We start from the raw sequence: 14,590 nt of genomic DNA, 5'->3' as shown, positions 1-14,590 counted from the left end.
TGCATCTTACAGAGCCTCTTTGCAAGCGTTCAACATAAACTCAACCAAGTTCAAGGAGTCCTCTCCCCCCAACCTCCCTCCCACCGCCACACTAAGCCATCTGCACAACAGTCACGTAGCACCAAGTGCTAGCCCGGGTGCAAGTGGGAGAGGAGGACTCACTTGTGAGGCCAGCTTTCTGTTACATGAAAAGAGGAGTTGCGTCATGGAAAGAAAAACGACTGGATATTTGGAACGTGCATCCACGCGTGCTTCTTTGTGTGAATTTCATGGTGAATGGGGACTCATTCTCAGCATGTTGCACTTTTGCTAGAAGCCCGCCAAAGGACTTCATTGAGTGCCATGATGACCTTAAAAAGTCACTTCAGCGCATCTGACATGTAAAACTGAGAGTTTAGTGTTGAAAGGTTTTGGTAGGAATGCGCATTTGAACTTGGGCATCTTTACACAGGGAAACCCTGAATGTTGTTGACTGCACTGCATTGTGGTCCTAACCCTAGACTTGCTGTGTATTCAAACAGTCCACCACCAAGTCCATCCATTTTCTATTGTGCTTGTTCTCAGTTGGATCACGGGTGATGAAGGATCTAAAATTACAACAGTAAAATGGAGCTTATCCCAGCCGACTTTAGCCAAGAGGCGGAGTACACCCTGGACTAGTCCAGTCACCAGACAATCACAGGGCACAATCAAAAATTCATTCACACTCACTTTCACACCAGTGATGACACAACACTCCATACATGAAGGCCAGAGCCAAGTTTCGAACCGTGAACCTCAGATTTGTGAAGTGCCGGTAGACATAATAACCTATAGTTCACTATAACAATTTCTTCCATCCATTTATTTTCTATGCTGCTTATCCTCATTTAGATTGTGGGTATATTGAAGTCTATCCCAGTTGATTTGGTGTGTGTGGCGGCGAGTGAGTAGGGCACACCCGACTAATCGCCACCTAATTGCAAGGTACATATAGACAACCATTGACATTCACATTTATGGACATTTTAGAGTCTTCAATTAAGCTAATCACTAGCACTGTGCTGCCCATGACAATTCAACTTTCATGCAATAATTATAAGACAAATACAGAGTGAAAAAAAAAATGGGTCTGAAAGAAGATTTGGAAATTTAAAATACATTTCTGAAGAAGGACAATGAGTATAATGTTTTGTTGTGGTGTTATAAACTCAGTAAACTAGTTATACCTCAAGTTGCATTTGAGTCCGTAAAAAAAATTTAAGAAATTATGTCCCTTGAAAGTTGAGGCCCGTTTATCACCCCGTATATTTAATGCTTAATAATTTCGGTGACCATAGTTTTCTGAATAAAACCCAGAATTACGACAGGTAATGCAGATGCAAACGTCCGACAGCAGATGGGGCCACATAGCAATCTGATGTCACACGGTGTACTACTGTAGTTGATTAAGTACCGTCTTGAGGCTTAATGTGACAAAGCACTCCTAAATGACTTAAACTACAAAAAGTCTTGTCTGACACTGTGTTGTGGTTAATCTATTCCTAATCTTCAACGGATTTGAAGTCTCGCCAACGACCGAAATGAGATGTCCACATCATTTCTTTATTTTTATTTTACAACACAATTCTATTTTCTCTGAAATATAAAACCTCAAAATCTTTCACCTGTAACCAAAACCATTTCAACCTTATTTATTAATTTATTTATACCATATTTCCAGTAAGTGAGAGCAGGCGTTGAACATGCAGTAATATAATTAAATTACTGTTACAAAAGTAATGCCATACGATTCTATCTTAATTACAAACAATAACAAAATGGCGCACAGTCGGCTAAATTGACACTTATTTAGCCTAAAATTCAAGCTAAAAGACAATATGAAGATATATTTTTAAATATAATTATTCGTATTATGTTTGAACTAACAGTATGTGGATATTCATTTTTAAAAAATATGTTTCTTTTGATATTAAGAAGCAAGCTAATAGTCAATTTCAACAGGTTTCAAGCAACTATGACGTATCCTGTAAATGTTTTTTTTTTTTCCGCTTCATGAGCACACAGAGCCACACTGCCGCGAGCCCATACTCTCAACACCGACACACTGCGAGGACAGAGACCGACGGACGCGCCGGCAGACGCGGGGATGTGAGTCAGTCGGGGGCGGGGGGAGCTCGGACGAGGGAGAGAGCTGCTTGCTGTCCTCGATCAGACGCTGCGTCCATTCAATGACTACGGACAGCTAGTGTGAAAGATTTACAGCGAATAACGTCGAGGCATCCGGTTTGGCTCGTTCGGTTTGATTTACAAGCGGCGTTATCCATCGTCCGCGGCCGAACATGCCCCCCGCGCCGAGCCTCCAGTCCAGCGGGCTGACGCTCTCCGAGATCAGCATCGGTAGGTGTGTGTGCCTTTGTGTGCAAGGTCAACAGCGTGTCTGAACAACACATGTGGTTAGCGTGTGAGCTAAACTAGAGAATGCCAAGCTTTCAAACTGACAATCATAAGCAATACATTGATGTTACATCACATTTTTTCAGGTTCATCCAGGCCGCAGCGCGTCACTGCAGGTGCGGCACCCTGCATGCTTCTTTCGATGCATCGTGCTCCGTTAGCCACCAGCAAAATACAATAGACAGCAACGATGTGCTACATGGAATGATGGCAGCATTTGGAGTACGTTAGCTACCAGTTGCTTTGTTGTAAATAAGAACTGATGATTTGGTGTGGCCGTGGAAGTTGCGCAAGTTTGGAAGGAAAAGTCATATTTACCATTTGTAGAAGAGTATGGCATTGTTGTAACTATATGAGTATGTCAACCTAGTCTGAAAGCGCAACATGAAATGCATTTCTCTGGTTTATAGCCAAATATTCTCCAGTTTTGTTATATTTGTATGTTTTTTTTCAAGAGAGTTAATGAGCTGTCATTTAGGAACAAATAATGGTATGCGGCAGTCTGCATGCTTCTTTCTATGCATCGTGCTACAGAAAATACAGAGGACAGCAACTGTGTGGTACATTGTTAAGAGCAGTGTTGTGTGTCACGGGTGTGGGATAGAGGACCCAAATGCAGGAGGCAAAAATCAAGTGCAGTCTAAAGTATTTAATTAAAAGAAAACAAAAAGGCCAACAAGGCACTGCAATAATTCCAAAACAACAAGGATCAAGAGGAAACTAAACAAACACTAGGACGAGACTTGAGTTGACCCTGACAACAGACTAATGACAACAAACCGACAAGGACTGAAAGAAAGCAGGGCTCTAAATACTGTACACACAAGTTGATGATGCAACGAGTTACACCTGGACAAGACAGAGGGTCGGAGGGAGCTGATTGGCTAGCACCAGGGACCGGGATGACAAGCACAGGTGGATTCAACTTAATGAGAGACAGATAAAGGGAAACTCAAAAGACAGACTATGACAATTGTGGCTGTGGAAGTTGCACACAATTGGGAGGGAAAGCCATGCTACTTACTAGTATTACTTACTACTGTATTTATGACAATTTCCAAGACTAAAAATCCAAGGTGAAAGGCATTTCTGTGAATGTTCTGTATTGTTGATGTATTGATTATTTTATTTTTTTTAGGAGTGTTACAAGCTGTCTGAGAATGGCTGGTGATGTTGTTGTTAGACCAATTAATCCTACTTGTCATCTTTTTCTAGATGGATAGACAAAAAGTGGATTGAGCTGTAACGAATGCCAAAACGCATTCTGACTAACAGGCAGCAGAGAGTGACTCCACTTATGTTTAAAAGAAACCAGACTGGCTAGTTGTCGATGACATAATCAATTTACTTCTAATGGGAGTTGCTATCCGGCTAATTGCTCCGTGGTTGGTCATTGTGGCAGTGGAGAGTGATGTTGTGACAAAACACAGAGGTAATTTTGAGTGACTGCTTTGTCTGTGGACATGCACTCTCAATCGCGTGGTCACTGCAGTGAGGGATAAAGTGAAAACGTTTGCCAAGAGTTAGGTTCAGATGCCAATTAGGCCAGGTTTAAAATTTGCATTTTTGCACTGTTAATTATACTTTCAGTGCGCCTGTCCGACAACTTCGATGTACACCACACCAGACTCACATCTCTGTGAAAAAGAGCCTTCGTAGAATGTTTTCAGACACAAAAACACAGATGTTGCGAAAATGAATGGCTAATGACACATTTTCAGTCAAAAAGGTCATCATTGATGCAATTTTCATTTTAAGGAATCCTGTGTTTTAATTTGGGGTTTTTCTTTTAACTGTAATTGTTCTATTTCTAGTTAGATTAGGATAGATTTTAGATTAATCACAGTCAGGAACCAAGCAAGAAATTTTTCAGTTGTGTGACCAGGTTAAGGTAACACCTTAGTGAATGGTGACCAAGGCTAGCCGTGCATGCGTGTGTCATTCTCTAAGATACTATCCACAGTCAAGGTTTCATAAACAAAAAATCACACTTATCCAGAACAATGCCCAACACACTCATAATCAAGCAGGAATAAGTATAAGTAAAAAGCAACATTTTGCTGAACTTAATTTACTAAATAATGCCATTTTCTTTGACTTGGCTTTGCTTTTGTGTCTCAGTTTACTTCCATCACATGCACTGGTTCACTAGCTAACGGCTAACAGATTGTCACTTACGGTCTTTTTGCATACTGCAATCAATGGCTCATTCATTCAGATCATATCTAAAAGGCACAATGACACAAACATCTCTTAGGGTCAGCATTCTTCACAATTCCAAACTTTGTTTTTACTTAGGTTCCTTCCTGCTTGTATAACGAGTGAGTGTGCAAGATTGGTATAATTGCATTTTATTTCATGAAACCATGACTGTGGATGGTGTGATAAACAATGACTTCTCCTTCTTGCTATGGCATGAAGTAATGATTTGGATTGATGTTGACTGTAGGAGTAGAATGTACTTAAGACATTCTTTTTAAGTTTTGAGTAACATTATTCTTAATAACTTAATAAAATATTAACTCAATATAAATAAGTTGTGATGGAGTATAAAGGCAGGGGTCTATGAGTAATGCCTCCATGTGAAAATGGTAGAAAAATCACAGGTATCAAAATTTGTTGGGGTGGCTAGAGAGAGACATTGAGTGGGCACCACGTAGCTCCGCCCCTCATCACGGGACAAGTTTTGGGGCTAAAGTGTTAACTTTTACACCTCTTATCAAAACTGTTCAAATGTGTGCTGCACTACAGTTCCGTATTTTATTTTGCCATATGACCAATATTTTATTGTTGTCCCAGCAAAGCCACATACTGAACTTGAAACTGGGGGGTCCACTTTGTGCATAATAGCTATGCCTCAATGCTATTCTCAGCCCAACAACTTTGAAGCATTACTACATTTCTCAATGTGATCAAATGAGCCCTATTGATTTCGAATGAAATCTGACACAAGACTGTAGCTGAGGTCCTATTTCAGCTTCCCTTTCAGCCCTCTTCCTGTCACACGTTTCGACTGATCTCCAAACTCTCAGGAATTGTTTTATATTAACACACGAGTCTTGTGTATGTTAACGCAATGATTCCCAACGCTTATTGAGCCGAGGCACGTACCGGTACATATTTTACATTTGAAAAATCCCACGCCACAGCACACCGCCAAATACAAATGTCACAAACGCTTATATCATGAAATGACGATCTCGTCACGATTTACTCGCAAATGATGACTTCTGTCATCTAGTGGAAGAGGATTTAATTGTTCTGCCTATCACTATATGTTGCTGGCATAGATAAATGAACAAAGATACATTATTTGACTAATTTAGTGAAATTGGATCATTTTCCCACTGCACACCTGACGATTTCTCACGGCGCGCTAATGTATGACTGCGGTCGAACTCCACAAATAGACTAAGTTATAGCATTTACTTTGCTGACGTTTTTGATTTATTGCCAGTTAATGAAAGTGTCTGTCTGTCTGCTGTCTTGTAGGTTCTTTTAAGAGGAGGAAGAGGAAATCCATCATCGTCACAGTGATGCTGCTGATTGTGTCAGTGCTCATCCTCATCGTCGGCTTGGCGGCGACGACCAGGACGCAAAACATCACCGTGGGCGGCTACTACCCAGGACTCATTGTGAGCGTGCATGGAAAGGACGCAAACACACCCGTTGCCACTTATCACAACATGTGAAGGAAGCAAGTGCTTCCCACTCGCAATTCCTGAAGGGTGTAGGGTGAATTTTCCCAGCATTCATTATTCAGCATCGCTGTCATTAGAGGTTTAGTCATTTTTAGCACTCTGATGCGCACAAAGAAATACAAGCAGCATCCAGACAGTTTTAACTAACGTTCTTAACATCCTTGACTCTCATTCGTTTTATTTTTTTTCAATGACAATCTGTCAAAATGTTACTTTACATGAAAGGTTAAGGACTGTGGCTTTACTTGACTTAAGAGCAGTGCTTCTCAATTATTATAGCAAAGAATAACGTTATTTTTTTAGTCACTCGACCTTTCTTTTCATCCCTGTTAAATATCTTTCCATCTTGTCTCGTAAGATTTTGTTCGCTGCGCTTCCAACTTCTGATCTGTGCAAAAAGCAAAATTTTCAGTTCATATATACATGAAGCTTTTTTTTTTTTTTTTTAAATAAAATAAAAATTTAAAAACGAATTCATAAAAACTAACAAACGCATTCTAAAAACGAATGAAAACCAACAGAATTAAAAAGATAAAAAATAAAGTCCGAACAATATAAAAACCGACCATAATGAAAAATCCCAAACTTGTGTAACCCTGTCCCTAACAGCTGCGCTCTCTTTCCTTTCAGCTGGGCTTCGGCTCTTTCCTGGGAATCATCGGCTCCCATTTAATCGAGAACAAGAGGCAGATGGTAAGCATTGTGACGGTGGTGTCACCTCGCGGGGACAGTGCCAGAGATCTCGTTCAAGTTCTCTGGCCGCAGCTTGATGTTTGTGCCAGTGCAATGACACAACACCCCAGCAGAGCCAAATCGGGCCTGCAGAGGCTTTCGCCGCTGTGTACCCGAGCTGAGTGAGCTGCATCCAGAAATAGATGCAGACTGTAAGAGGAGCAGGCCAGATGTCCACATTGGAATGTGGGGAGGGAAACCGCAGCGGGAGGATGTCAGAGCTGACTTGACAAATGACTTTGCCCGTGCCACCTTTTCCAACAACGCAGCAAAGTTTGGACGGCGGGCGCCGGGGTCAGCGTGTGTCGCGTGACGGCTTATGCCACATGGCTGACCACTTGTTTCGACTTTTTACATTCTGTTGCTGATGATTTATGCCGATGCTGTTTATGTATGTTTATGCCTGTGCGTTCGCTGGCATCGTGAGACAATTCCTGTTCCAGCAGACAGTTTAGATGGCGTAGAATCAAAAAGAAAACATTTGCAAACATTCGCTTTTACTTTGACGACAATATTCAACATTTTGGCCGATTTACTGACACGTTACAAACTGACACCAATAACTGAAGCTTAATTAATTTATGTTTGTGTATTTTCTGCTCTGTTAATTTGAAACAATGACCCATTTTTTAATATAGAGACATACATTAAAATGGGTTTTTACGATCCAATTTATCAATTCCTCAACAAAATAATTGACAGGATAAATCATCATAATAATCGTGAGTTAGTTGCGGCCCCGGTTTTAATCAATGCTAACAAGAAGAAGCAATTCAACATGCATGCTTCTGCTTACGTTTGTGAATGCTGCATGAAGGATGAAGCTGATTGTGCGCTGTGCTGTATGCTCTTTTTCCAGTTAGTGGCTTCTATTGTCTTCATCAGCTTTGGAGTGGTGGCTGCATTCTGCTGTGCTATTGTAGATGGAGTTTTTGCTGCCAGGCATATTGTGAGTATAACCAAAGCTTCTGACAAAGCAAAGCTGATATACGCTTGTAAGCTCATAAGTTTGTATACCCTGCCAGAATTTGTGAAACATTGCCAGGTTGGGGGGGGGGGGGGGTGATATTACAGATGACTGAACATGTCATTATTTTCTCATGTTTTGTTTCATGATTGTGCAATTCTGAAATGCGTTATAATTTAGTTTGGATCCCATGAGTAAATGTGTTTTGCCTGATTAAAAAAAAAGGTACAAGGTAATTTTTGTCAACGTGTAAATTTAGAAGCACAACTGTATGTTAGATTTGAAACGAGATGCGTGCTTGAATATATAACACACCTATCAATCAATGCCAGACCCATCAACATGTAATAAACCTTAACCGAATGAAACATACTGTGCACGGGCTAGTAGTAGCTCGCTGAGTGGTAGTGAGAGCAATTGCCCATCATACACGCCATATCAAACGTGAAGTCACCACTAATGCACTGTTAAAAAACAATTAGGTGAAAATAAGCTCTGAGTGGGCGGAAAGCGAGAAGAGCTTCTTGATGTCGCTTCTGTAAGGGATTTATTAATTAGGTGGTGATGGGAAAAAAATGACCATGCTTTGAGTGACTGCAGAGGAAATGGTGGAATTAGGATAATAACATGCCATTATCCAAATGTTTTTTACATCACACAGTTTAGAGTCTTCATTGAACCTAGCATGCATGTTTTTAGGCTATGGGAGGCGTTTTCCCTCAACAAAATGTGCAATTCAGACAGGGTGGGCCAAAACCAGGTCTACAGTTTTGCAATGAAATTATTTGAGTGAGGAAAGGAGGAAACAAGGATGGCTTCAAAGGAAGGGTGGGATTCACCAGGTCAACAATCACCGGCTTTGAAACCTTAACCCGTGTTTAAAACCCTAATTTATAACAAACCCTAGCTAGAAACACTTTTTTAAAACCCTACCAAAGGGTAGAAAAGCGCTATACCAGTGACAGTCCATTTACCACTAAAGTTATATAGTAATTGCTGAGCAGAAAAACAGCATTTTATGTACAGTACTTTTAGGGCTTAAGACTAACTTTTTTTTCTGGGAGCACAGTGGCCCCTAGCCAGATATTTTTGGGGTGCAATTCTGTGTATATGTCGCGGGTTCGAGTCCGGCTCTGGCCTTCCTGTGTGGAGTTAGCATGTTCTCCCCGTGCCTGTGTGGCTTTTCTCCGGGTCCTCCGGTTTCCTCCCACATTCCAAAAACATGCATGGTAGGTTTATTGAACGCTCTAAATTGCCCCTACGTGTGATTGTGAGTGCGGTTGTTCGTTTGTTTGTCCCTGTGTGCCTTGCGATTGGCTGGCAACCAGTTCAGGGTGTTCCCCGCCTATTGCCAGGAGACAGCTGGGATAGGCTCCAGCACCCCACCCACGCTATCTATCTATCTATCTATCTATCTATCTATCTATCTATCTATCTATCTATCTATCTATCTATCTATCTATCTATCTATCTATCTATCTATCTATCTATCTATTCATACATCCATCTAGCCATACATCCATCCATATTAGTAAATATTCACATTTCCACTGAATATAATATGGGAGAAAGTGTGGAGCAAAAGTTGGTCTGCAAAAATGAAAAAATTCAAGAATTAAAGAAATAAATCACCAAATTTATTGGTCACCTATGTGCGAGTAGATGAAAAATTTAGTTGCAGTGCCTCAAATTTTAGCGGAAAAATGCCACCATTTATGGTCAGTCTGGAGCCCTGATTTTAGTGAATTCCAGAAGAGAGCAAAAAAAAAAAAAAGCAAATATTCTAATTCAAGCGCTGAAAACCCTAGGCCCATATTATGTGGAGAAATTAAATAATTTGGCGGTGATTCCATTGCAGGACCTGAGGCCTCTGTATGCAGGACGCTGTGACTACCACTCCAGTGAGTCTGCATCTGAGCGAGACGTAAGAGATTGCCACCATCCGTATTTGCATCATACATTCAAGGTTGAATGAAGAAACGTGATTTGACGTTAAATGTTGCGCGCGATCCTCAGGTGCCCTGTCAGACGTCACGCACGTCCTGCAACCTGCGCGTGAGAAGTAACACGTGTTACTGCTGCGACCTGTACAACTGCGGCAGGTGAGTACCGGGCGGTCGAATGACGGCACTGACCGGAAGCTCGCCGTGATTTTTGGCACTTGTGTGGGACACTGTGATATGAGGCCATAAATAATATTTACCTCTCACCTGCACCCAAAAAAATCCCAGCACCCAACAAAGATGGCACTCACACCAAAATGACTCTCACACTCAACAAAAAGCTCTCAGCCAACAAACCTCTCACACTTACCCGAAAAAACTCTCACTTTTACAAATACCCTCTCACACATGAGGAAAAAAATACACCCAAAAGCTCTCATAAGAAGAAACTCACACACATGCACCAAAAAATAAACTGTAATACCAGCCAAAAACCTCTCATAGTCACCAAAAAACTCACAACCACCATAAACCTCTCTCATGTTCCGAAATATCTGACACATACCAAAAAATCCATCCTTGTGATTTCGTGTAAAACACAACTCACACTCAACAAAAGCCTCTCACACAAAAAACTCTCTCACAACAAAAAATCTCACACATATACACCAAAAACACCTCATACGAGAAATACTTTTGCACGCACCCAAAAACTCTCACTCACACCAGGAAAACCTCACACACACGTTAAAAAATGTCTAATTCACTAGTTCACTTACTAAAATAAAATGCAAAACAAATCCGTGTAAGACCTTTTTTTGTCTGAGTGAGAGCTATTTTTTTAATCCGAGTGAGAGTCAAAAATCTGACTGTGAAAGGAAAATCTGTGAAAGGAAGTTAAAAAATGAAAACGGATGCCATCTCAAATCTCGAATTATGATTGGCTCTGGCATGCAACAGGTCCCTCCCTCGATTTGCGGACTTGCGGAATTTTTGTCATTTTTTTCACTTCGTCTCAAAAAAGTTATCACACCCAAAAAAGATAGCTTTTTTTTTCCTGTGCGTTTTTTTTTTCTAGTAAGTGGACTGAATAAGAGACATTTTCTGGTGTATATAAGTAACTTATGTGGTGAGTGTGAGAATTTTGTTTTTTGGGTTGTGCATGTGGGCAGCAAATGTTATTTTTATCTTATACAGCACCTCATACTTTCAATTGTTACCAGAAGAATGTTTCTTTTCTTTTAACCTTTGTTTCAGAGAGCATCCTCTAATGGGACTTCAGAATAGAGATGGTTTGAAAAAGTTTAAGAAACCATCCATGATTTGGAAGTAGGTCCCTTTGTTTTTTTTAGATCCATCATGGCTGTCTTTAAAATGCAAATGACTCGACTGGGAGCTGTGTTTTCCTCTTGCATGCCTTCTGTGTGTGACACCTCCACAGCACACTCTAAAAACAGTTGGGTTAAAAATAACACAATTTGGGGTCAAAAAAGGACCGATCCATTACTCAGGTCAATTTGACCCAACTTTATTTGTTGTTTTGCAGAAAACAGCCCCCAAAATTGGCAGTTTTGTACAAAACAACCTCAAAATTTGGGCTGTTTTGTACAAAATAACGCAAGAAGGTGTGTCAAATTGACCCAATTTGTGGATCGGTCCATTTTTGACCCAAAATTGTGTTGTTTTTAACCCAACTGTTTTTAGAGTGTGCAGCCTCGTCTGTGCTTCGTCTGATTGACACCGGAAGTTAAACTTTTGAGGCCTGACTACCGCTTGCGCTGTTCTCTGTATCAGCCGCGTGGAGGTGGTGGGCGGCTACCATGAGTACACAGACGTGAAGAGCTGCCGGGACGTAGTGCACCTCTACCACCTGCTCTGGTCGGCCACCATCCTCAACATCGTGGCTCTCTTCCTGGGCATCATCACCGCTGCGGTGCTGGGCGGCTTCAAAGACATGGTGGGCCGGGACCACGTTTTAGGCTTTTGTGACCACGCTGAAGACGAAACACGATAAATGTGTTTTTCTCTGTGTGTCAGACACCTGCTCAAACATCAGAAAGCGCATCGGAACCGGAGGCCATCACAGCCTCAGTTGCCTCTGAGGCTCCGCCACGAACTAGTTCGAATGTCAACTCCTACCGCAACACTACCCCTTGCCTGCCACCATACACGGCCTACGATGCACAGGTAAGGTATACAGAGCGGAGCTTTTAGATGGGTGCACTTCAGACCCCCACCGCGAGATGGCGGCAGCAAATCGCATTTTCATTCATTGCAATGAGGAAAAATGACTGGAAATACAGTGAACCCTCCCTCCATTGCAGGGTTACTTTTCAGACCATCGCCCCAATAAATGAAATGTACAATATAGAAATACCCTAATTTAATACTACCTAGGTATGTTTTTATTGCATTTAGGGCACTTCAGGGTTGTACATTAATAATGGCCCGGCGCTGGTATGTGACTGTCGGGTCATCCCAAGTTCATTGAGGTGTGCCAAAATTTAGTTAGAACTGGCCCCCTCAAAAAAGGGAACCCAGAACTGCGATGGGATTAAAGAGTACAGAAAAGTAGTGCTTTGCTGCCATCTTGTGCTGTCTACAGGAAGTTATTAACTGTTCTGGAGAGGCAGGTATTGGTCCCTATTCAAAGCTAATAAAGGAGGAACACGGTCCTGCGATGACTTACATATTTTGTTTTTCCATTTTTGTCAGGGGTCCTACATGTTTGCCGACTCCTCCGGCCTGTCAGACGACTCCCAATCCGGAGCCAGTCACCTGTGGCCCACCATGGTGCCGCCGCGCTACTCCCCACCTCACAACCATCCGGAAGACAAGCCGCCACCGTACAGCCCCTAAGAGGGCTCAAACGTCATCTTCTGGGCCTCCCCAAAAGGACCAAAGCGCGGAACCCGAGTAGGAGAGCGAGCGCGGCGGATGCTAACTTTTGAGTTGAGAGCCACTTTAAGGGAGCAAAAAGGTAGTCTGGGCACTGCTTGCACGCTTGGCCTGTACCGTTCAAGCGAATCCAGGAAGAGGCAACCTGTTTACAGTCATTCTGCCTTAACGCAAACAGTCTTCCAACACCACAGCGTTCTGTTACCTTTATCCTTTCAGATGCTTTCCGCTTAACACACCCCACTGTCCTCAATGTTTTTTGGAGAGATTCTTGATGTGAAGTTAGAAGTTACCAGAGCTGGTCAATCCGTCCCTGGGCCGGATCGGTCGGACCCTCCGGCCTGGCCGGACGCCCATTTTTAGGGCTGGGGCTGACACATTTTTAAAAAGGGCTAGACTAAGCATGGCCGGAAATGGATTTTAGTCCGGCCCACTATTCGGCCCTCATGTGTGTGACTGGTCGCGAGGCGGCCAAATTTCATCTCAGCCTACCCGGTGAAAGGCTTATAATTTTTATGAATAAGGGCGGGGGGGTCGAGGCCGGATGGGCAAAAAAGGGTCAAGTGCCCAGCTCTGGAAGTTACACATCCTTAGTGGTTTAGAACAGCTGTCCCTAACGTTTCCTTGCACCACAGACTGATTTCACACAAATGTGTCAATATACTGATGGACTGGCTAATGACAAATGATGGAAATTTAAAACGCAGAATGCACTTGTTATAATTAGTGGGTGCCCTGTGTTTGTTTCTCTTCAACAAGCTAGTCCCATCTTGGGGTATCGGGAGACAATGATACCCAAAGTGTGTTACGGAAGTCCTGTCCCTCCTTAAAAAAAAAAAGACACTTTACAGATAGGATGTTGCAAATGGATGTTGTCTCTCCTCTTGTTTTTTTTTTTTTTGTTTTGTTACCCTTTTGTGCTAGCTTGTAGTCTTAACTGTTTACTACTGAATCACCTGACTGTTCAGTCTGTTGACCAAATGTCCCACGGCCGGACCGGTGTTGTTCTACGTCCTGGTTTTTGAGGACTGCTGATTTAGAGTGTTGCTAGCTTATCAATGACCAGTAAGAAGGTATCACATGCTAGTGGTGTTTAGACAGCAGTAGGATATGCAGTACGTACTCTTCAGCTGTATTTAAACATGGACTGTGCTCATTTATTACCACATTAAAAGTCTATGGAGGGATGTTATTCCACTTCAAACTATATTGTATTCTCAATCAATGCTGCCCGGCAGAAACTAAAGCTCCAAACGTACTGTCCTTCTCTTTGTAATTTGTCACGTCAACAACAGTACGCGAGATGAGATATGCAGTAGCAGTCGGTGTGAAACGCGAAGAAAGGCTATGAAGAAGCATGTATGAAAATGTGAGGAAGAGCATGAGAAAGGGACTGAGTCCTAGTCCTTGAAACTCTATGTTTTTTGTTGGAAAAACAGATTCTCAGGGTTGCTGAGTCACTTCTTTTTTGTCTTGCCATTAAAGTTTGTTTAGTGCATTGACACATTTGATGTTTCTGTTACACCTATTTGCCTGTGAAAACTTGTACTCAACTTTCATGATGGACCTGAAGTTTTAAACAATACTTACAGGGTGTCCATAAAAACTGTTTATAATTTATCACATTTATTACAAAAGCAAACGAATGGTCAAATCTGCGGAAATTATTCTAAAATGAATATTGTTTTTAGACTTTTTTTTTGTGTCCATCTCTATAAATGTCTTGTGCCATCCAGAAATTGATATCTGACAGTGGGTGTCTTCTATACTTAATATTTTTGTTTTGCCGAGTCTGCGCATCAGATTTTGTTTCAATAAACCACAGTACACTTTGAACCTTTTCTTGAGTGGCCATTTGGTCGGGGTTTATTGAACAGAAAATTGATTCCACATAAAAGCAACCAATAACTTTT

The 14,590-nt window shown here is 41.8% G+C and overlaps 1 protein-coding gene across 5 annotated transcripts; it reads left to right on the top strand.

Moving 5' to 3' along the window:
* The first annotated feature begins 2,035 nt into the window (after nucleotides 1-2,035).
* tmem255a (transmembrane protein 255A) lies at nucleotides 2,036-14,183 on the top strand. Of its 5 annotated transcripts, none has more exons than XM_086023224.1 (11): nucleotides 2,036-2,379; nucleotides 2,523-2,552; nucleotides 5,929-6,071; nucleotides 6,768-6,830; nucleotides 7,729-7,818; nucleotides 9,695-9,760; nucleotides 9,853-9,938; nucleotides 11,037-11,108; nucleotides 11,574-11,736; nucleotides 11,817-11,966; nucleotides 12,495-14,183. In XM_086023224.1, exons 1-11 carry the CDS (start codon nucleotides 2,322-2,324, stop codon nucleotides 12,636-12,638), a joined length of 1,065 nt encoding a protein of 354 aa, XP_085879350.1. In that variant the 5' UTR covers nucleotides 2,036-2,321; the 3' UTR covers nucleotides 12,639-14,183. The 5 variants fall into 5 exon arrangements, with proteins under 5 accessions (XP_085879350.1, XP_085879354.1, XP_085879351.1 ...); XM_086023228.1 differs by having other exon boundaries at nucleotides 2,038-2,383; XM_086023225.1 differs by lacking the exon at nucleotides 2,523-2,552 and having other exon boundaries at nucleotides 2,038-2,379.
* The last annotated feature ends 407 nt before the right edge of the window (nucleotides 14,184-14,590 follow it).

Source organism: Filicampus tigris, chromosome 2, assembly GCF_054856515.1.
Source record: "Filicampus tigris isolate MCC_2025a chromosome 2, RoL_Ftig_1.0, whole genome shotgun sequence".
NCBI lineage: Eukaryota > Metazoa > Chordata > Actinopteri > Syngnathiformes > Syngnathidae > Filicampus > Filicampus tigris.
Note: the sequence above shows the minus strand (reverse complement) of the source record. Positions and strands in the feature narration are given on the sequence as shown.